This window comes from Zootoca vivipara, chromosome 5 (assembly GCF_965207765.1).
Source record: "Zootoca vivipara chromosome 5, rZooViv2.hap1.1, whole genome shotgun sequence".
In the NCBI taxonomy this organism is placed as follows: Eukaryota; Metazoa; Chordata; class Lepidosauria; order Squamata; family Lacertidae; genus Zootoca; species Zootoca vivipara.
Window position 1 is genome coordinate 32,987,718 of NC_142588.1, and position 24,259 is coordinate 33,011,976.

At 43.2% G+C, this 24,259-nt stretch overlaps 2 protein-coding genes across 2 annotated transcripts; both read left to right on the forward strand.

Moving 5' to 3' along the window:
* The first annotated feature begins 386 nt into the window (after positions 1-386).
* Positions 387-12,923, forward strand: LOC148685638 (interferon-induced protein with tetratricopeptide repeats 5-like). The gene is made up of 2 exons (XM_088670317.1): positions 387-1,410; positions 10,773-12,923. Exons 1-2 carry the CDS (start codon positions 1,406-1,408, stop codon positions 12,214-12,216), a joined length of 1,449 nt encoding a protein of 482 aa, XP_088526443.1. The 5' UTR covers positions 387-1,405; the 3' UTR covers positions 12,217-12,923.
* A 4,649-nt stretch (positions 12,924-17,572) lies between these two features.
* Positions 17,573-23,901, forward strand: LOC118096599 (interferon-induced protein with tetratricopeptide repeats 5). The gene is made up of 2 exons (XM_035138572.3): positions 17,573-17,694; positions 21,756-23,901. The coding sequence occupies exons 1-2, from the start codon at positions 17,690-17,692 to the stop codon at positions 23,197-23,199; spliced, it is 1,449 nt and encodes a 482-aa protein (XP_034994463.2). The 5' UTR covers positions 17,573-17,689; the 3' UTR covers positions 23,200-23,901.
* Positions 23,902-24,259: the final 358 nt, after the last annotated feature.

Here is a 24,259-nt window from a genome sequence, read left to right on the forward strand (position 1 = left end):
ATCAGTTCTGCAGTGTAATCCTTACACAGAAACATGTCCCTTTGTACTCAGTGTATCTTAGGCTGCAAATCTGCAATATATATACACCTATTATGGGACTCACTTATTTTTCAGCACAAATAGGATACAGCTGTTGCTCCCTAGTTGTGTGATATGAATTACATCCTTCAACTCTCTTGTACAGCAACTCCAGGGCCAAGTGAAAGAGTGGACGGAGCTCTAGCACCTTTAACAGACTCTACAGAAGAGGGAATTTCAGCAGGTTAGGAAAAATTGTCAGGAAAAATGAGGCGGATCTTCAATCTGATCCATCAAGTCAATTCTAATGCTGCTTCCCTCCCCCTTTTTGGTGATTTGGCAGATTTCTTAGTATGTAAATTAGGGTGATGACTTTTTCATTTTTTTCTTAAAAATTATTTCCTATAGCACAAATGGATGAACTTTTGCCTATTAATGATCTAAATGGGAAGGTTATGCACAAACCGTTTTTAATTTTTTTGCATGCCGTTTTACCATTTCATAAAATTGTATTAACAATTCTATATATATTTCGTATCAAATTTGGACACAACACCACATTCCACAGTGGGGAGTGTTCTTAGCAACATAGGGTATACAAATGTCACACCTGCACAAGGTAAAAGCCCCTTTTCTGGACCTCAAAACTCAGCCAGCAGACCCTGCCCGGCATGCTGGGAAAAGAACCTACAGGAGAGGTAGCAAAACATCGTCCTGTAGTGGCATCTATACTGTTACTGCAGCTAAAAAAAGCATCCTTGTGTGTTTGATGACCCTATATAATATTGTATATATGTGACTCTAAAGCTTGGGTTCAATTTTATATCTGCTTACAGTGACTTCAAAAATGGTCAAAAAACTGATAAATTTTTTTAAATCATTTTGTGCGTGAGGTCTTTTTATCAAATCTCTTTGAAAGTAAGATTTTATCTAATCTTTAATGAAAGCTCATCAAATTATGATACAGGGAAATGAGATTGTAAAAAAGTCACCACCCTAATGTAAATACGTCACACAGCCATCAGTACAGCTTCTAATTTCAAACACCCAGAACCCCACCCCACCACTCATGGGCACAGTATTCAGACAAAAAAAAAACATCACTGATGTAGTCCAGTGTAAACAGTGTTATGGGATCACAGGAAAATGAAACCAATCCCATTCTATCATACCCTCTTGTTTGTTTTTCTAAGTTTCTGTTTCCTAGATCTTGAGCAGAGAGCAAACATTTGTCAGCGCTGCAGAGGACTATAAAAAGAAAACATGAGTAACAAGAGTAAGATTTGCCCAACGAAAAGCTACTGGTACCTCCAGTCCCCTCCAGGGCCAAAGAGAGAGAGAGAGAAAGACCGAGTATATTTTATAATTGATAACAGATCTGGAAAGCATGGGGTGAGTAACAAATGACTGAGTTTCTCGATTTTCTAGGCTACTAGCTCTGTCATCTTAAAATGGTTTTAGATCCACTGAGTTCAGTGGTGTTTCCTCCCAAGACTACATAGGATTGCTGCCTAAAGCAAGAAAACTCAAACATGGGCATAGGCGGGGGGCAGGGGGGCAACTGCCCCCCCAGAAGGTAAAAAGAAAAAAAAATGGCAATGCCTATAAAAAATGGTGTGGCGCACGCTGTTTTTTCCCCACTGTAAAAAGAAAAAAGATAAGAGGCCGGTGGGGAGGAGTTGTGTGACCGCCCCCTCCCTTCCGGGGGGATCCCAGCCACGTCATCGCCAGCCAGCCAATCGGGTGGCTGGGGGGCGTGGCCGGGCCCCTTTTAAACCAGCACGCGAGCTGAGAGGCTCCCTCTCACCTTGCACTTTCTTGGCGCTGTTGCTCAGTCTGCTTGCCCCACTTGCCTCCTTGTCGGCCTGAGCGTGAGCAGCCTCCCCCTGATCGGGCCCTTGCTGCCGCCTCCTCCTACCTGCCACTGCTCCCGGCTCTGTGGTAACAGGTGAGTCCCGACTCCCGCACATGTGTGCTCGGGGTGGTTGTTAGGCGGCGCTTCGGGAGATCCCTGGCAGGCGGGCCGAGAAGGGGCTCTCTCTGCCCCCAAGGGGGGGAAACCATACACGCGCGGCACTCCCCCTTCTCCCTTCATTCATTCTCTCTCCAGCTGATCTTTTCCTTCGGTCGCTTTCTCTCTCTTTTGACTCCCTCTTCTTCTCCCCTGTACTCATTTCTTCTTTTCCCATTTATTCGCCTTCTTTCCTTTCCTGTTTCTCCATCCTGCGCTTCCCTCCCCCACACCCTCTTTCTTATTCCCCCCTCCTCTAATTTTTTCTCCTTCCTTTTTTCTCCCATTTATATCCTTTTCTTCCTCCTGTTTCCCCCTTTCATTTCCTTCCTCTTCCCTCTCTCTCTTTCCCGCTCTGATTTTTCTCCCTTCGTCCCCATCTCCAGCCTTTCTTCCTCCTCCTCTGACAACCCTTTGAGGTAGCTTAAACTAAGATGTAGTAACTAGCTGTAGGACATTCATGGTTGAGCAGAGGGATTTGAATCTGCGCTTCCCATATCCGAAGCCAGTGCTGGCTACTATGCTATATTGCCTCTGTAATCACGTTTAGATAGTGCTTATATAATACCACAGAGTGTCTTCTGATTGCGAAAGAGAATATGGGGAGGCAGTTTATAATTCCTGCTGGGAACTGCTACACGCTCAAATAGGGATGGAAGGACCTGACATTGTCATTGTTCTCAGTTTCTTATTTCTTTCCCGGTCTTAAATTCAATCCTCCACATTTCTGCAGCAATTGTTACCCCGCAGCATAGGCTAGGGGCTTGGGCCCAGAGTGTGTGAACAAGGTGATGGGGGGGCATTTTCCTTGATTATCTTATTTGATGTAGGATGAATTCCAAATCCCCTTGAGTCAGGAAAGCATTAGAATATGACTAAGCCCCATGCATATGGGGTCACGAAGAGTCGGACACGACTAAACGACTAAACAACAAAAGCCCCATGCTGGATTATGCAGCAGGGATTCAGTTGCTGAGAATGGCTGTGTTATTAGGCAAACAAAGGCAGAGATATATGGGCCATTAGCAGAGATTCTGCCAGACAGCAAGAGGGTGGGTCCCCTCCTACCTCCTTGGTCGTTAGCAGAGACAAAGGCCAGTATGGATAGGATTGTGGTTTTGCCTGATACAAATTTGAGGGAATCATAGAGCTGGAAGAGACCACAAGGGCCATCCAGTCCAACCCTCTACCAAGCAGGAAACACCATCAAAGCATTCTTGACATATGCCTGTCAAGCCTCTGCTTAAAGACCTCCAAAGAAGGAGACTCCACCACACCCCTTTTATATAAAAAGGTAAAGGGACCCCTGACCATTAGGTCCAGTCGTGACCGACTCTGGGGTTGCGCGCTCATCTCGCATTATTGGCCGAGGGAGCCGGCGTATAGCTTCCAGGTCATGTGGCCGGCATGACAAAGCCGCTTCTGGCAAACCAGAGCAGCACATGGAAACGCCGTTTACCTTCCCGCTGTAGCGGTTCCTATTTATCTACTTGCATTTTGACATGCTTTCGAACTGCTAGGTTGGCAGGAGCTGGGACCAAGCAACAGGAGCTCACCCCGTCACAGGGATTCGAACCGCCGACCTTCTGATCAGCAAGCCCTAGGCTCAGTGGTTTAACCACAGCGCCACCTGGGTCCCTTCCCCTTTTATATATATATATATATTTAAAATAAAGTTTACTTATTCATTAAAAACATACACAATAACAAAAATGAAACAAAAAGCAGAAATGACCAAAATATAAAAAAAAAAAAAAAAAAAAAAAAAATACAAACACAAATTAACAATAACCCAAATTAACAATAAAATATAAACACAAATTAACAACAAACCAAAATCTACCCTCCCAAAATAAATTCGAACATACTTCTTCCAAATTAAATCCCTATCCCTATCACCACCCCCCTCCACCACATGTGACTTCCAACCTCTCCTATATTCTGCTTTATATTTACTTAGCTAATTGCATACCTTATTTTCCTATAATTACCTGTTACTTTTTGATTTTGTATGATTCAGATTTCTGCTACATGATTCTCTTTTTCCACCTGTTTCTTTAGATATTGTTTAAAGGAGATCCAATCCTTCCCTGCTTTTTCTTCTCTCAATCCCTTTGCTACCCCAATTTTTGATATATTATTAATTTTGTAATCCAATCTTCTTTACTTGGAATTTTATCACTTGGGTGCTAGGCTTATAGGAATCCGGACGTATGAAAGGGGTCGGTCTCGTTGTGGGGAGGATTCCTGCACTGCGGGGGGGGGCGGGGTGGACTAGATGATGAAAGTTTTCAACAAGTTTTCTTCAAACCCAAGAAAAATGATATTAGTATAAGACATGTAATTAGAATTGTTGTTGTTGTTTAGTCGTTTAGTCGTGTCCGACTCTTCGTGACCCCATGGACCATAGCACGCCAGGCACTCCTGTCTTGCACTGCCTCCCGTAGTTTGGTCAAACTCATGTTCGTAGCTTCGAGAACACTGTCCAACCATCTTGTCCTCTGTCGTCCCCTTCTCCTAGTGCCCTCAATCTTTCCCAACATCAGGGTCTTTTCCAAGGATTCTTCTCTTCTCATGAGGTGGCCAAAGTATTGGAGCCTCAGCTTCACGATCTGTCCTTCCAGGGAGCACTCAGGGCTGATTTCCTTAAGAATTGATAGGTTTGATCTTCTAGCAGTCCATGGGACTCTCAAGAGTCTCCTCCAGCACCATAATTCAAAAGCATCAATTCTTCGGCCATCAGCCTTCTTTATGGTCCAGCTCTCACTTCCATACATCACTACTGGGAAAACCATAGCTTTAACTATACGGACCTTTGTCGGCAAGGTGATGTCTCTGCTTTTTAAGATGCTGTCTAGGTTTGTCATTGCTTTTCTCCCAAGAAGCAGGCGTCTTTTAATTTCGTGACTGCTGTCACCATCTGCAGTGATCAAGGAGCCCAAGAAAGTAAAATCTCTCACTGCCTCCATTTCTTCCCCTTCTATTTGCCAGGAGGTGATGGGACCAGTGGCCATGATCTTGGTTTTTTTGATGTTCAGCTTCAGACCATATTTTGCGCTCTCCTCTTTCACCCTCATTAAAAGGTTCTTTAATTCCTCCTCACTTTCTGCCATCAAGGTTGTGTCATCTGCATATCTGAGGTTGTTGATATTTCTTCCGGCAATCTTAATTCCTGCTTGGGATTCATCTAGTCCAGCCTTTCGCATGATGAATTCTGCATATAAGTTAAATAAGCAGGGAGACAATATACAACCTTGTCGTAATCCTTTCCCAATTTTGAACCAATCAGTTGTTCCATATCCAGTTCTAACTGTAGCTTCTTGTCCCACATAGAGATTTCTCAGGAGACAGATGAGGTGATCAGGCACTCCCATTTCTTTAAGAACTTGCCATAGTTTGCTGTGGTCGACACAGTCAAAGGCTTTTGCATAGTCAATGAAGCAGAAGTAGACGTTTTTCTGGAACTCTCTAGCTTTCTCCATAATCCAGCGCATGTTTGCTATTTGGTCTCTGGTTCCTCTGCCCTTTCGAAATCCAGCTTGCACTTCTGGGAGTTCTCGGTCCACATACTGCCTAAGCCTGCCTTGTAGAATTTTCAGCATAACCTTGCTAGCGTGTGAAATGAGCGCAATTGTGCGGTAGTTGGAGCATTCTTTGGCACTGCCCTTCTTTGGAATTGGGATGTAGACTGATCTTCTCCAATCCTCTGGCCATTGCTGAGTTTTCCAAACTTGCTGGCATATTGGGTGTAGCACCTTAACAGCATCATCTTTTAAAATTTTAAATAGTTCAGCTGGAATATCATCACTTCCACTGGCTTTGTTATTAGCAGTGCTTTCTAAGGCCCATTTGACTTCACTCTCCAAGATGTCTGGCTCAAGGTCAGCAACCACACTACCTGGGGTGTACGAGACCTCCATATCTTTCTGGTATAATTCCTCTGTGTATTCTTGCCACCTCTTCTTGATGTCTTCTGCTTCTGTTAGGTCCTTACCACTTTTGTCCTTGATTATGGTAATCTTTGTACGAAATGTTCCTTTCATATCTCCAATTTTCTTGAACAGATCTCTGGTTTTCCCCATTCTATTGTTTTCCTCTATTTCTTTGCATTGCTCATTTAAGAAGACCCTCTTATCTCTCCTTGCTGTTTTTTGGAAATCTGCATTCAGTTTCCTGTATCTTTCCCTATCTCCCTTGCATTTTGCTTGCCTCCTCTCCTCCGCTATTCGTAAGGCCTCGTTGGACAGCCATTTTGCCTTCTTGCATTTCCTTTTCCTTGGGATGGTTTTCGTTGCTGCCTCCTGTATAATGTTACGAGCCTCCATCCATAGTTCTTCAGGCACTCTGTCCACCAAATCTAAATCCTTAAACCTGTTCCTCACTTCCACTGTGTATTCATAAGGGATTTGATTCAGATTGTATCTTACTGGCCCAGTGGTTTTTCCTACTTTCTTCAGTTTAAGCTGGAATTTTGCTATAAGAAGCTGATGGTCTGAGTTACAGTCAGCTCCAGGTCTTGTTTTTGCTGACTGTATAGAGCTTCTCCATCTTTGGCTGCAGGGAATAGAAATTTAAAAAATTCAAGCAAATAATTGTAATAACTACCGTAATAAAGCACTGCTATAATTATATATAACAAAATTTTGGTTTCATTCACCTTTTCCGTGCTGAAATGCCACAACCTGGACAACCATGGCTTGCCCCCCCCCCCAGATTTGATCCTGGCTACGCCCATGAAACTAAACACACTTTTTAAAAGAAAGTTAGCTCTATTGAATTGTGCTTCCAATGTAACTGCTAATATGAAAGCTAGAATTGTGCTTCCAATGTAACTGCTAATATGAAAGCTAAGGGTGGATTAAAACGGTTATGGTATTGTCGGCTTATTTCCAGTACAAACTAGTTTCTGATAGCTCAGTTTAAAAGAAAAGCAAACAATTTGCCCTCGACTTGAATTTGGCCCAATTTGGCCTATATGATTAGGTGAATAAAACCAGAAGCAAGTTAGATTATGTGTCAGTTTCTTGCACGTTTACTTCTCCTATCTACTTGGTGAGAGAAGAAAGGAATTGCTCTGTTCTTCCAAGTTTTGGAGGGGAGGACAGATGACAAAAGGGTTAGTCAACCTGGTGCAACCCAGATGTTTTGAACAGCTGTTCCTATCATCCATGGCCATTGGCCATTCTGGCACTAGGGCTGATGGGAATTGTACCCCAAGTACCATTTGGAAGGCACCATGTTGGCTACCCCATCAGTGCATTTAATTCAAATTATATCAGGATGCTACTATATTTGCATGAAACAAAAGACATAAGCCATTGCCAGAGCCAAGTAGAGCATGTTCTCTGAAATGCTTTCACGGTAACCCTTCTGGTACGCCTATTTTCTCCAAACTAATACCCCGACTTCCTGTTCTCTTACCTAAATATCACTGGCTAAATGCCTCAGGCTCCTGGCAAAGAAGTGAGCAGGGGTGTTGCCTTCAGTTGCATGTTAATCTTTACCTCCTTTTTGTTAAACCAAGAGGAGATAAGATCTTCAACCAATTTACTTCCAGTCTATCACTTAGCCTCATCGATCCTGACTGAGGCACAAATATGTGGTTTTACATACCGGTATTCATTACACATTCATTCAGCCTCAACTTTGCTGTATTGTTTTCAGTGCCTACTAAAGCTTTTCTTTTATTTCAGCAAGCCTACCCAGGCTTGTAATCTTAGCATTTCATTTGTTTGTTTTAAATTATTGAGTTTACTGGGCTTCCGGTCTATCGCCAGCGACATTTGGCGGGGTTTGCCTCGAGCTCCGAGGCAACCCGGCTCCTCAAGGGCGGGGGGAAGGTCGCGAAAGCGCCGCGTCGCCCCGTAAGAGCCCCAGATAGTGCGTTCTGGGGACAAAGTTTGCTCAGCGGTGCCCCGTAGCGCGATTCCCCGACTCGCCGGTAAGCTTTAAGCAATGGAGGAGAAGGGTGGCAGTCGCGGGGGCCACTTTGAGCACCAGCGTTACCCTTGAGGAGTGAAGCTTCAAGCCGGAGGCGGAGAGCGATAGATTCTCCCAAACCTAAAATTGCGGAAAACCAGACCGTGAGTAATTGGAATTATTGATTTTAATTTGGACTAATTGGATCACGGGAAGAGGTTTCAAAAATGGGAGTCGATCTCTTCCTACTGGCGGCTTAGGAAGCAGTAAAATGTCCTAAAGCCGAAAGAAAGAAAGTTGAGCAACTGCAAAACCCCAGAGAAAGACACTTATTTTACCCCTACTAGCAGGGGGCAGGGGGACAGATTTCTCTAATAAAAAGGAGAAAACCCTGCAAAAGAAAAGATTCGAGGGGGAAAGCTCCTGCTCAATCCTGGACCCAGCACCCCATGAGGAGCAGCAAGGAAACATCGCAATGCAATTTTGACAGCTGTCATTAAAAGTTTGAAACTGAGGTTTAAAAGCTACGTGGAAAAAATTTGATTTAGGTTAAGGACTATGGGAATGGTTGTAACCAAGATGGATTCTACCGTTTCTGAGGACTGAAACTCCATTGTTCTTTGTCTTCTAATCTCTATTCTGCCCTTGACTTGGAAAAATGTCAACATCCGGAACATCTGCTTTCCAACAGACTGTCTTGAATTTACTGGCAGATCTCTTAAAGGGACAGCAGCAGATGGAAAGTCTGTTTCTAAGTACTTTGGATCAAGCACAGGAAAGAAAGGATATTTCCCCAAATGAAAATGAACATGAAAAACAAGCTTCAGATGAGGTTCAACAACAAAAAGAAGGAGGAGGAGGAGGAGGAGGAGGAGGAGGAGGAGGAGGAGGAGGAGGAAGACCTCAACATGAAGAGAGACCTTGACATGAAGTTGGGGAGAAGAATGATCAAAAAACATTTGTGAAATTGATAATTGTGGAAATGGACTATCAAGAATGGGAATTGACTCTAGAGGGAAATTGGAAAGTTTGGGAAAAAATAATTGGGCAAGAGAATGGAATGGTGGGAAGGAAGAGGCAGAAGGAGGGGAAGACAAGGGCGTGGATTTTAAAATGGGAAAGAATGGGGGTGGGATGAAAAAACTCTAGAAGTACTTTAAAAATAGGTGGAAAAACGGTTTTGAAATCTTGGCTGGACAATGGAATTGCTGTACCGAATGGGGGAAGGAATCCAGGGGAGAGGAGGAGGTATTTACCGGTAGGGAAAATAAGGTGAAGATATTTGAGTTTAGAGATTTGAATGAGTATTTGACATTTCTTGTTGGGGGGGAATGGCTTGGGAATAGAAAGTATGATTAAAAGAATAATAATTATATGTTTAGGTATCCAGTTGGGTGGACATCTGCCTCTGCCTCCCCTTGTGGCCCTGGGACCTCCTGTGGCAGGGGGGGCCGGGGGGAGGGGTGGGGTGGAGAAAAATCCAACTATAAAATGGGTCACTTCCGGCTGCCCACCTTTCATGGGACTCCCTTGTGGCAGGAGGGGGCCTGTGGAGGGTGGACGGGGGGGAATGTGACAGATATTGAAATGTGTGCTCAAGAATAAGATTTGAAATTAGAATGAAGAAATCTGCTAAGATTAGTAAAGAGAAATTATGAATAACCAGGAAGAGGGGATATGAGGAAGTCACTAAGACATTACCATGGGATTTTAAATAAGATTTGGCTTTCCCTTTTTTCTTTTTTCTTTTTCTTTTTGGTTTTTAAGACAATTATGGAAAATTAGCTGGGTGGATATCCGCCTCTACTTTTCCTTGCCATCCTGGGGCCTCTGGTGGCAGGGGGGGCTCTGGGAGGAGGAGGAGTGGGGTGGGGAGAAACCCAACTATATAGTGGACTGCCTTCGACTGTTCTCTGTTCATGGGGCTCTCCTTTGGCAGAGGGGGGCTCGTGGAGGGGGGAGAGAAGAAGGTGGATTGTGCTTTGTATTTCTTTGCTTTGCTATATAAAATCAATAAAAATTATTTTCAAAAAAAAATTATTGAGTTTAGTCATATTTTACATTTTTTAGGTACTGGTAGTTTGTTTGTTTTAAATTGATATTATTATTTCTGTTGTTCTAAACAACTTAGAGGGCTTTTTTTTCCTAGTAAGAGGTATACAATATAGGGACCCCCAGGGCCGGTGCTAGGGTTTTCTGCGCCCTAGGCGAGATCACTTTCTGCCCCCCCCCGCCTTCCCGCTCGGCGATTGGCCAAGGAGGTGCGTGAGGGGAGGAGCCTGGAGTGTGGAGCGTGTCCTCTGCCATTCCACCCCACCCCGTCCCGCCCTGCCCCGAAGGCCGCATGCTCTTTTTTCCTTTTCTTTTTTTTAAACCTGTCTGCCTAACAACTGGGCACGTGTGTGCTCAGGTTCCCCCGCCTGCTTCGATTGATTGGTTTGAGTGCCCCCCCCCGATTTCGGGCTCCGTAGTGCGTCACGGCCCTGCGCCACCTGCAGGGCATTGCAGGGAAGCGCCTCTGCAGCAGCAAGCAGGAGCGAAAGCGGCGGCGGCGACAGAAAGGGCGTTTGCGAGTGGGGAGACACACCAGCGCCCCCTCCATTTTGGCGCCCTAGGCAACTGCCTAGTTCGTCTTAATGGATGTGCCGGCATCGTGAAACTTTGCAGTTCTCCCATTTGAAGTACTGCATGCATATGTGGCAAAGAAATGAAATCTAGTCAGTTCTGAAAGATCTTCCATGACAAATGAGGATATGCTTGGATCTATGGTTGTTTTCAGCATATAAATGTGACTGTCTTTTTTCTCTTCCCTCATGGTCTGTAGTGACATTTCCAAGGAATCTTTAAAATGGACCCTCTTGCAACTTGAATGCCATTTTACTTGGATGTTGCTGAAGGAGGACATTGATCCTGACGAATTAGAGGAAAGAATTGGTGAACAAATCAAGTTTTTACAGACCAAATCCAAAGTCCAAAATTATAACCTGCTGGCCTACGTGAAGTACTTGAATGGCAAGGAGGAAGAGGCTCTGGAAAATCTGCAGAAGGCTGAAGAGAGTGTAAAAACAGAGTACCCAAAAGAAGTCGAAAAGGCAAGCCTTATTACATGGGGCAACTTTGCTTGGGTGTATTACCGCATGGACAAACTTGCAGAAGTACAAAGCTACATAAAGAAGGTGGAAACAACCTGTGAGGAACATGGAAGTGCCTCTCCTTATAGAATGAAAACTCCACATATCGATTGTGAAAAGGGATGGACACTCCTCAAATTTGGGGGAAAGTATCATGAAAAAGCCAAGGACAGCTTTTTAAAGGCACTAGGAAAAGAACCTGAAAACCCAGAATATAATGCTGGCTATGCAATCGCAGTATATCGCCTGGAAGATTATTATGGGAAAAAATCTGCAGCAGAAGGGTCATCTCTGGAACCCTTGAAGAAGGCAGCAAAGCTGAATCCAGATAATGCCTTTCTCCTGCCTATCCTTGCATTGAAGCTGCAGGAAACTAATAAAGTGGAAGAAGGAAAAGAGCTCATGGAAGAATCGCTAGGCAAATTCCCTGGCATCCCTTATGTGCTGAGGTACGCTGCCATATTTTACAGGAAAAAAGGTGATGTGGAAAGATCCCTGGAGCTTTTGAAGGAGGCGTTGAGCTTGACACCAAACTCAGGCTTCCTACATCACCAGATGGGGCTTTGCTACAGAACACAGTATTTTAAAATCAAATTATCAAAAGATCAATATAAAGACAGAAGAAAGATGGCAGAACTGATCAGACTGAGCATCTGTCAATTCAAAGAAGTGGTGGAGCGCAAAACCAAATTCGTCTACGCTCACGTGGATCTTGCAAACATGTATGCAGAAGGGAAAGAGCTCCAGAAAGCAGAAGAGACATTCCAGGAAGTGTTTGCAATGAGGAAACTTACTTGTGAAGAGAAACAGCAGCTCCACATCAATTATGGGCGCTTTCAGGAATGCCACAAAAAATCAGAATCTGAGGCTGTTGAACATTATCTGGCTGGGCTGAAGATTGAAATTGAATCATTTGAGAGAAATAAATGCAAATATAACCTGAAGAAATTAATAGAAAGAAGAATCAAGATAGATTCAGCAGATGCTAAAAGTTTTGGCATCCGTGGATTCATTCACCAGCTTGATGGAGAAACGCAGCAGGCAATTCAGTGCTATGAACGAGCCTTGAAATTGGATCCTGATAATAAAGAATATTTCAGTGCTCTTTTAGACCTAAGACTTTCCTTACAAAACTAACATGCATGCGATTGTATGTTCTTCATTTTTCCCTATCAGTTAATGTAAGTTAATGTAAAAAAACAACACTAGCCACAAACTTCTTGTTTAGCAGTAGCTCCTTATGAGTTTTCTTTTAAGTACGTAGTTCAGCTGAGGATGATAGCTTTCTAATAGTTAGGCATTTCGCAAGTTTTAATGTTATTGCTGTGACTACCATACATTGTCACACACATATATGCCTTAAGAGATCGCTGTGTCAGATTTTTCGATTTAGAAATGTACAGGCCTGTTTAGAAATGGGATATGTGGAAATTAGTATCAGGGGATCAATGGTTGTATTTTAACTGTACCGGTTTAAGTGCATTAACTTTGCTTCAAACAGATTTGCATAGCTCAAATTATTGCAAAGAAAGTGACGAGATTATATTTGGCAGCAGCATGCAATAATAACCATTTGTCATTCTAATCTGTGGATCATAGAATCTTATAATTTTAGAGTTGGAAGGGATTCCAAGGGGCATCTAGTCCAACCCCCTGCAACACAGGAATGTCAATTAAAGCATCCATGGCAGATGGCCATCCAGCCTCTGCACGAAATCCTCAAATGAAGGAGAGTCCACTCATTTTTAAATAAGTGCCTAATTATCAGGAATTCAGTGTTGCTTATGTTTAATAGCATATTTGAACTGCTGTTATGAACTGTAACAATTAAAGGTATTAAACTAGTCACTGTCTGAGAAATATTTATGCAGGTAATTTCAGACCTATAAAGTCGCTTCTGAGCATGCTCCGCCCAGTTCCAAAGTGGCCGCCGTGCCAGAATAACCTGGGGAAAAACAAAAAAATCCGTTTTTTCAGCTAGGAACAGCTGGAAAAACGGGGATTTCCCGGGGAAAACGGGAGACTTGGCAGCTATGATCCCCGCCTCCACTCCTGCTTGCACGTGAGTCCTCCTCTCCTCCTCCCCCTCACCCCCAGCACGGAAGCTACGGCCCTGCTGGGGCAATGGCGCACGTGCCCACAGAGAGTGAACATAGGTTCACCACCACTGACCTAGCAGATGAGTAATCTGGCAATCTGGATTTTTGCTACAATGAGGTGTGAAGTTGGATTTGTGATTGTAGCAGTCATGTACACAGAAGACCTGAACCACCATCGTTCAGCTCTGACATTGAGCTATTCCTTCGAGAGCCTCCTGGTGGTTCCCTCGTGGCGAGAAGTGAAGTCACAGGGAACCAGGCAGGGGGCCTTCTTGGTAGTGGCGTCCACCCTGTGGAACGCCCTCCCATTGGATAAAGAACTCCACAACTTTCAGAAGACATCTGAATGTTTTGTTATGTTTTTATATCTGTTGGGAAATGCCCAGGGTGGCTGGGGCAACCCAGTCAGATGAGTGGAACCCAAATAATAAAATTATTACTATTATCCTGGTGGAGCCAAGGCAGATTAACACACCTACACACCAGCTTTAACATTCTCCAGCCTGGCACTGACCAGCAGCATTTTCAATCCAGCGGGGTTGTTGCCAAGAAGGCGGAGGGCCTTCTCGGTAGTGGCAGCTGCCCTGTGGAACGTCCTCCCATCAGATGTCAAGGAAATAAACAACTATCCCACTTTTAGAAGACATCTGAAGACAGCCCTGTTTAGGGATGTTTTTAAGGACTGATGTTTTATTGTATGGAAGACTCCCAGAGGGGCTGGGGAAACCCAGCCAGATGGGTGGGGTATAAATAATAAATTGTTGTTATTATCGTCATTGTTATCCAGGCTATTTGAACTGGAGGACAGAATGGGGGGGGGGGCAACCAGCAACCTTCTGGGGTGGTCTCTTTCAGGATAACAAACTGCCTCCCCCGCTGAATGTCTCTCTCTGTGACTCCGATGGCTTCTCACTTCCTCCCCTCTTTTGCAAATGCATCCCTCCTTCCCTCACCAGCACTGTGGCACTTCAGCAAATGCAGGGGAGGGATTGGATGTCTGTAAATTTCCTCATGTCAAAATGCTAAACTGGTTCCAAATTGCATTGGGAACAGAGTGGGTGCCGGTGCCTCTCATTCCACCAGAACCTTCCTTTTGGAGGTTCCTTGCTCTGAAGGGTGGTCATCCCGATTGCTGACCTTTATGGGGAGGGAGGGAGGCGAGTGTGACCCTGAACACCGCTGACCATGGGAGCTGCATGGAAGCAGCTTAAGGAGGTAGGGAAATTACAGCAATTTCACTCCTGATCTGTATCATGGGGATAGTGGTCTGTAGTTTATACAAACTCCCCTGACAGCAATCACGTTTTTCTCACAAAGTAAGTCCTAACTTAAAGCAAGAACTACTCTATATGCTGCTACATCTTTCTGAGTGGACTCCTCCTTCTCAAGTACACTAAAATCCCGGGTTTCTTTATTGTTTTATATAGGCAGTTCTCATTTCCACCCTGGGATGTGGAAACGTCAAAGGGGATCATAATCTATGGGATTTCTGTCTATTCCCTATCTCTATACTTGTCCTTGTTACTGGACGCAGTGCGGTGACGCTCCAGGCTGTGGCGTCTCTTTGGTACTTTGTATTTAGAATAAAAGTGGAAAGGGGATCAACATCAGAACAGAAGTGTTCGTTGCTGTATAACCACCCCACAAACCAACAGCCGAGGAGGTGACTCAGGGGGTTGTAGATTTCCTTAAGGTCTTTTTACCTCAGCTCCCCCCACGTTCAACTTCCAAAACAGTTCAGAAACCAAGGTGCAGCTTCCGATTGGCTGCAGGAAGCTCCTGCAGCCAATCAGAAGCCGTGGAAGTTGTGACAGACATTCGCAAACCAGAACAATCACTTCCGGGCAGTGGCAGAGCTTCATGCTCTGGCACCAGGGGGGGCGGCAGAGAGCAGGCGGGGGTGGGGCTGGCACGCATCCTGGGGGCGGGGGCACCGCCCACAGGGCCGTGGCGCATGTCCTGGGGACGGGGCACACCGCCTGCAGGGGCATGGTGCCCTCCGCGGGCGGGGAGCAGCTGCAATGGCACCCTACCGGGATCGCGCTGCCGGGGGCAGTGCGCTCCCCCCCCGCACTCCTCTACCTCTGCCAGTGCTTCTGGGTTTGCGGCGTTTGGGACCCAAAACCTTTGACTCACAAGTTGTTTGAGATCCAAGTACACATTTCTCAAGTGCTAATGCACGGATTACGCTGACTCAACAGCTATAGCTGTTACTTGCTCTAGTGAACCCTGTCTGTAGTCTGGACTACGTACTGTTATGTGCTATATGTGGGGCTGCACTTGAAGAAGGTACAGAGTCTGCAGCTAGTGCAGAAAGTAGCTGCCAGTCAGCCCGATGGGACCATGGACTCACCTACATTAGTAAAGAAACGATTTGAATGTGCTGCAAACATGCAACACCAGATGGTGCCAGAGAGCAGGAAATTTTAATACTGTACCCATTTTTCCATAGGGTTTATTATTATTATTTTGTTATAACAATCTAATTTCTGACTTATTTAAAGCATTTCTTTTCCTGTGTATAGATCCGCCCCATGTGTCATTGGTTGGCAGTGAGCTACCAGCCCCAATTCAAGCTACTAGTACTAACATATAAAGTCCGGATGGTTTGGGACACAAGTACCTAAAGAGCATCTCCCCCAATATTAACCCATTTGGACCCTACAATTGGCATGTGAGGCCTGGATGCTGCATGTTTGCAATTGGCCTGTTACAGGGAATCTTCAGTGGCAGTTTCCCATCTGTGAAAGGCAATCTCTGGTGAGGTGTCTCTCTCTGACACATACATTTGATGGCTGGAAGTTGCCGGAGGTCCTGGCAACCCTGAAATTCCTGGTTGAGAAAATGTTTTAACCATTTTCAAAATGTTTTAAACTAAGAGCTTTTGTGTGCTTTTAAAGATGTGTTCTTATTGTTGATTGGTTTGCTGCCTTGGAAGGGTGGGAAAGAAGATGAGGAGTTGGTGGACAATATTGGGGGGGGGAACCCTCCTCCAAAATCATTTTAATTTTTTTTTTGTTTCTTTTTTAAAAAAGTAAATGAGGTGTAATAAACAGGGTTGGAAAATCAGTTCTGCAGTGTAATCCTTACACAGAAGCATGTACACTCAGTGTATCTTAGGCTATATACACCTATTATGGGACTCACTTATTTTTCAGCACAAATAAGATTCAGCTGTTGCTCCCAAGTTGTGTGATATAAATTGCATCCTTCAACTCTCTTGTACAGCAACTCCAGGTCCAAGTGAAAGAGTGAACGGAGCTCTAGCACCTTTAACAGACTCTGCAGAAGAGGGAATTTCAGCAGGTTAGGAAAAACTGTCAGGAAAAATAAGGCAGATCTTCAGTCTGATCCATCAAGTCATTTCTAATGCTGCTTCCCTCCCCCTTTTTGGTGATTTGGCAGATTTCTTAATATGTAAATTAGGGTGATGACTTTTTCATATTTTTTATCAAAAACTATTTCCTGTAGCACAAATGGATGAACTTGTGCCTATTAATGACTAAAATGAGGTATATTCCATTGAAATATTTAAAAAGGTTACGCACAAACCGTTTTAAATTTTTTGTATGCCGTTTTACCATTTCATAAAATTGTATTAACAATTCTATATATATTTCGTATCAAATTTGGACACAACACCACATTCCACAATGGGGAGTGTTCTTAGCAACATGGGGGTATACAAATGTCACACCTGCACAAGGTAAAAGCCCCCTTTTGGGACCTCAAAACTCAGCCAGCAGACCATGCTGGACATGCTGGGAAAAGAACCTACAGGAGAGGTAGCAAAACATCGTCCTCTAGCGGCGTCTATACTGTTACTGCAGCTAAAAAAAAGCTTCCTTGGGTGTTTGATGACCCTATATAATGTTGTATATATGCGACTCTAAAGCTTGGGTTCAATTTTATATCTGCTTACAGTGACTTCAAAAATGGTCAAAAAACTGATAAAAAAACCTCACGCACAAAATGATTTTAAATTTTTTATTTATCAAATCTCTTTGAAAGTAAGATTTTATCTAATCTTTAATGAAAGCTCATCGAATTATGATACAGGGAAATGAGGTTGTAAAAAAGTCATCACCCTAATGTAAATACGTCACACAGCTTCTAATTTCAAACACCCAGAACCCCACCCCACCACTCATGGGCACAGTATTCAGACAAAAAAAATCGTCACTGCTGTAGTCCAGTGTAAACAGCGTTATGCGATCAGAGGAAAAGGAAACCGATCCCATTCTATCATACCCTCTTTTTTGTTTTTCTAAGTTTCTGTTTCCTAGATCTTCAGCAGCTAAGTTTCACTTTCCACTTTCGTTTTTTGCAAGCAGAGAGCAAACGTTTGTCAGCGCTGCAGAGGGCTATAAAAAGGAAACATCAGTAACAAGAGTAAGATTTGCCCATCTTTAACGAAAGGCTACCTCCAGTCCCCTCCAGGGCCAAAAAGAGAGAGAGAGAGAGAAAGAAAGACCGAGTATATTTTATAATTGATAACAGATCTGGAAAGCATGGGGTGAGTAACAAATGACTGAGTTTCTCGATTTTCTAGGCTGCTAGCTCTGTCATCTTAAAATGGTTTTAGATCCACTGAGTTCAGTGGTGTTTACTCCCAAGACTACATAGGATTGCTGCCTAAAGCAACAAAACTAAACACACTTTTTAAAAGAAAGTTAGCTCTATTGAGTAAACATAGAATTGTGCTTCCAATAATGTAACTGTTAATTTGAAAGCTAAGGGTGGATAAAAACGGTTATGGTATGGATGGCTTATTTCCAGTACAAGCTAGTTTCTGGTAGCTCAGTTTAAAAGAAAAGCAAACAATTTGCCCTCGACTTGAATTTGGCCCAAATTGGCCTATATGATTAGGTGAATAAAACCAGAAGCAAGTTAGATTATGTGTCAGTTTCTTGCACGTTTACTTCTCCTATCTACTTGGTGAGAGAAGAAAGGAATTGCTCTGTTCTTCCAAGTTTTGGAGGGGAGGACAGATGACAAAAGGGTTTGTCAGCCTGGTGCAACCCAGATGTTTTGAACAGCTGTTCCTATCATCCATGGCCATTGGCCATTCTGGCACTATGGCTGATGGGAATTGTACCCCAAGTACCATTTGGAAGGCACCATGTTGGCTACCCCATCAGTGCATTTAATTCAAATTATATCAGGATGCTACTATATTTGCATGAAACAAAAGACATAAGCCATTGCCAGAGCCAAGTAGAGCATGTTCTCTGAAATGCTTTCACGGTAACCCTTCTGGTACGCCTATTTTCTCCAAACTAATACCCCGACTTCCTGTTCTCTTACCTAAATATCACTGGCTAAATGCCTCAGGCTCCTGGCAAAGAAGTGAGCAGGGGTGTTGCCTTCAGTTGCATGTTAATCTTTACCTCCTTTTTGTTAAACCAAGAGGAGATAAGATCTTCAACCAATTTACTTCCAGTCTATCACTTAGCCTCGTCGATCCTGACTGAGGCACAAATATGTGGTTTTACATATTCATTTCATCACTAAGCCTCAACTTTGCTGTATTGTTTTCAGTGCCTACTAAAGCCTTTTCTTTTGTTTCAGCAAGCCTACCAGGCTTGTAATCTAAGCATTTCATTTGTTTGTTTTAAATTATTGAGTTTAGTCATATTTTACATTTTTTAGGTACTGGTAGTTTGTTTGTTTTAAATTGATATTATTATTTCTGTTCTAAACAGCTTAGAGGGCTCCCCCCCCCCAGTAAGAGGTATACAGTATAGGGACCCCTGACCATTAGGTCCAGTCATGACCGACTCTGGGGTTGCACGCTCATCTCACATTATTGGCGGAGGGAGCCGGCGTACAGCTTCCGGGTCATGTGGCCAGCATGACTAAGCTAGGTTGGCAACAGTTGGGACCAAGCAACGGGAGCTCACCCCGTTGCGGGGATTCGAACCGCCGACCTTCTGATCGGCAAGCCCTAGGCTCAGTGGTTTAACCCACAGCGCCACCCGTGTATATACATTTTGTTAAATAATAAAATAAACTTGAACCCATATAAACTGATGCTTCACACAGAGGAGCTGGGAATTCTAGACTGACCTTCCTCCCAGTATTTGCAAATGCCCTCCTAAACTCATTCATAGAATTGTGGAGTTGGAAGAGACCACAAGGATCGTGCAGTCCGACCCCTTCAATGCAGGGATCTTGCCCAATGGGGGCCTGAACCCACGACCCTAAGATTAAGACTATCAAGGTTCTACCAACTGAGCTATAATTCACTGAAGGCTGTTCATGTTTATCTCTTTCTCCAGATTGGTCACACCTCCTTTTGCTAAAATTCTCCTCCCAATCCCTTATCAAATAAACCACACCAACATTTTTTTATCTTTGTTCGCTTTAGAACTATAGCTTGAATGGTTAAATTCAGTCCTACAAATTCTTGTTAGTAATACAGTCTGTTTTAAAAATAATAATAATGCTGTATTGTAATTTCCCTTTTTAATCTAAAATAAGAAAATAATCTAAAGCAGTGGTTCCCAATTGGCTACGTAATGCAGACCCCTTATTTTTCCCAGAAGCTAAGCCACAGACCCCCTACGATGGTAGTTTTCCTTATGTGAATGATGCCACAGACCCCCTGGGTGGATTACATAGACCACAAATTGGGAAAACTGATCTAAAGGATTAATCTGAGTTGTTCCATGTTATTAATCCTTAAAACAGCCTTTTTCTTTGAACACACTTGACACTCAACTTTAAAAAGACCTGTCAGGAGCAAGCCTAGACTAATGGTATTGAATAGTAGGGGAAACAGCCTTATTAGAAAAACTACCATAACCAACAAACTGAAACTGACAAGGGGACAAATAGAAGAAGACGCCTTCACCCCTGTATGGTTATCCTTTTATACACATCCCAAAAAGACAACAAGAAGAACCCGCCAACAGTTTTTTAATCAATCTGGCTAACCTGATCCAAAAACATCCACCCACCCCACTCTCACACGAAAATAAAGTTCACCACAGCCAATCACTAACAAACAACCACAATCTAGACCAGGCATCCCCAAACTGCGGCCCCCCAGATGTTTTGGCCTACAACTCCCATGATCCCTAGTGAAGTAAAATTTAAGCTGGTTCCTATGAACCCAGAGAAATGGATCCTGCCCAGGGAGAGCCCAAGGATCCAGGCAAACAGACGAATTTAAGCGTCTCCTGCCTACCAAATAACAGAGACCAAACCAGGACGTACGAAGCAAGGCACTTTTATTTTCGCTGTTGCAACAGGGTCCTTCCTCTCACGCAGGAGAACAAGGAAGGCCCCAAACAAAGATGTCTTGCCCTTAAAAAGAAATTTGAAATTGGTTTCAGCCCACCCCCCCAGAAGCATCATCCATATGTCACAGAAGGGGTGTAGCCCAAGACCCCCCCTCCCTAGATTCATCATAGGTACATCATGAAAGGGGAGGTCTGGTGGCAGTAATATGAGCATCCTGGACCCTGCCCCCTGCCCCCAAAACCTAATCAACAAAATTGAGAGATATTTTACATTTCCCTGTTTCCCAGCCAAGTTAATCACACCCTTTTGTCTGGCACTCAGGTATCAGGATGCCAGGGATTATCACTTTAATTCCTGAGACAATGAGAAGGTTCCCCCCACCCCACTTCTTCCTTGCAGAGGAACATCTGGTCAGAGAGAGTCAAAATGGTGTCAGTCAGGCCTATCTTCCTGTGCTGCTTCAGACATGTTTCTGTACATTCATGTACATGTTTTATGAACAATTATTATATATATATATGACCTTAAAATTCTTATAACACTAGCTAAGAGGACCAGTAGTCAGGGATGATGGGAATTGTAGTCCAAAACATCTGGAGGGCCGGAGTTTGGGGATGCCTGCTCTAGGCCAACCCCAACCTCTCTCACCACCAAAGAAACACCAAATAAGTGAATAGTAAAGAGAACCTGAACAAACGACGCTGACACAAAACCCCACACATACACTAAGTAGAATAGAAGCATTGCCACCTGACCCCATCCCCACTCACCACCGCTTTCCCCCCTTTCTTCCTAATGTAACACTAATGTCTGAACAAATGAAACTGATCTGTAGAAAATGTATCTTGAAAAAAGAGACATTGCAAATACTTTTGTAAACCAAAAAATCTTTAATAAAAATATATTGCTTTTTATATATATAAAAAAACTTTAAAAAGACCCTCAGTGTGTGGGAAAGGTGATTTATTACATGTGTTACAGGTAGGTAGCCGTGTTGGTCTGGGTCGAAGTAAAATAAAAAAAATTCCTTCAGTAGCACCTTAAAGACCAACTAAGTTTTTATTTTGGTATGAGCTTTCGTGTGCATGCACACTTCTTCAGATGCATGTAACAGCTACAGATGATAGCTTTCAGGTCAGACTTCAATCAGCAGCATCGTGAAACTTCACAGTTCTCCCATTTGAAGTACTGCATGCATATGTGGCAAAGAAATGAAATCTAGTCAGTTCTGAAAGGTCTCCCATGACAAATGGGGATATGCTTGGATCTATGGTTGTTTTCAGCATATAAATGTGACTGTCTTTTTTTCTCTTCCCTCATGGTCTGTAGTGACATTTCCAAGGAATCTTTAAAACGGACCCTCTTGCAACTTGAATGCCATTTTACTTGGATGTTGCTGAAGGAGGACATTGATCTTGACGAATTAGAGGAAAGAATTGGTGAACAAATCAAGTTTTTACAGACCAAATCCAAAGTCCGAAATTATAACCTGCTGGCCTACGTGAAGTACTTGAATGGCAAGGAGGAAGAGGCTCTGGAAAATCTGCAGAAGGCTGAAGAGAGTGTAAAAACGGAGTACCCAGAAGAAGTCGAAAAGGCAAGCCTTATAACATGGGGCAACTTTGCTTGGGTGTATTACCGCATGGACAAACTTGCAGAAGTACAAAGCTACATAAAGAAGGTGGAAACAACCTGTGAGAAACATGGAAGTGCCTCTCCTTATAGAATGAAAATCCCACATATCGATGGTGAAAAGGGATGGGCACTCCTCAAATTTGGGGGAAAGTATTATGAAAAAGCCAAGGAGAGCTTTTTAAAGGCACTAGGAAAAGAACCTGAAAACCCAGAATATAATGCTGGCTATGCAATCACAGTATATCGCCTGGAAGATTCTTATGGGAAAAAATCTGCAGCAGAAGGGTCATCTCTGGAACCCTTGAAGAAGGCAGCAAAGCTGAATCCAGATAATGCCTTTCTCCTGCCTATCCTTGCATTGAAGCTGCAGGAAACTAATAAAGTGGAAGAAGGAAAAGAGCTCATGGAAGAATCGCTAGGCAAATTCCCTGGCATCCCTTATGTGCTGAGGTACGCTGCCAAATTTTACAGGAAAAAAGGTGATGTGGAAAGATCCCTGGAGCTTTTGAAGGAGGCGTTGAGCTTGACACCAAACTCAGGCTTCCTACATCACCAGATGGGGATTTGCTACAGAACACAGTATTTTAAAATCAAATCATCAAAAGATCCATATAAAGACAGAAGAAAGATGGCAGAACTGATCAGACTGTGCATCTGTCATTTCAAAGAAGTGGTGGAGCGCAAAACCAAATTTGTCTACGCTCATGTGGATCTTGCAAACATGTATGCAGAAGGGAAAGAGCTCCAGAAAGCAGAAGAGACATTCCAGGAAGTGTTTGCAATGAGGAAACTTACTTGTGCAGAGAAACAGCAGCTCCACTTCAATTATGGGCGCTTTCTGGAATACCACAAAAAATCAGAATCTGGGGCTGTTGAACATTATCTGGCTGGGCTGAAGATTGAAATTGAATCATTTGAGAGAAATAAATGCAAATATAACCTGAAGAAATTAATAGAAAAAAGAATCAAGATAGATTCAGCAGATGCTAAGAGTTTTGGCATCCATGGATTCATTCACCAGCTTGATGGAGAAACGCAGCAGGCAATTCAGTGCTATGAACGAGCCTTAAAATTGGATCCTGATAATGAAGAATATTTCAGTGCTCTTTTAGACTTAAGACTTTCCTTACAAAACTAACATGCATGCGATTGTATGTTCTTCATTTTTCCCTATCAGTTAATGTAAAAAAACAACACTAGTCACAAACTTCTTGTTTGGCAGTAGCTCCTTATGAGTTTTCTTTTAAGTAGTTTAGCTGAGGAAGATAGCTTTCTAATAGTTTTAATGTTATTGCTGTGACTACCATACATTGCTGTGTTATTGCTGTGACTACCATACATTGTCACACACATATATGCCTTAAGAGATTGCTGTGTCAGATTTTTCGAAATGTACAGGCCTGTTTAGAAATGGGATATGTGGAAATTAGTATCAGGGGATCAATGGTTGTATTTTAACTGTACCGGTTTAAGTGCATTAACTTTGCTTCAAACAGATTTGCATAGCTCAAATTATTGCAAAGAAAGTGACCAGATTATATTTGGCAGCAGCATGCAATAATAACCATTTGTCATTCTAATCTGTGGATCATAGAATCTTATAATTTTAGAGTTGGAAGGGACTCCAAGGGACATCTAGTCCAACCCCCTGCAACGCAGGAATGTCAATTAAAGCATCCATGGCAGATGGCCATCCAGCCTCTGCACGAAATCCTCAAATGAAGGAGAGTCCACTCATTTTTAAATAAGTGCTTAATTATCAGGAATTCAATGTTGCTTATATTTAATAGCATATTTGAACTGCTGTTGTGAACTGTAACAATTAAAGGTATTAAACTAGTCACTGTCTGAGAAATATTTATGCAGGTAATTTCAGACCTATACAGTGGTGCCTTGCAAGACAAATTTAATTTGTTCCGCGAGTCAATTCGTTTTGTGAAAAATTCGTCTTGCGAATCACGGTTTCCCATAGGAATGCATTGAAATTTCTTTTTTTCTTTTTTTTGCCCATAGGAACACATTAATTAAATTTCAATGCATTCCTATGGGAAACCGCGATTCGCAAGACGAATTTTTCACAAAACGAGTTCGTCTTGCAAGTCACCATCAGATCGCAAGACGCATTCGTCTTGCGAAAAATTCATCTTGCAGGGCATTCGTCTTGCGAGGTACCACTGTACTTAACAGCTAATTTAAAT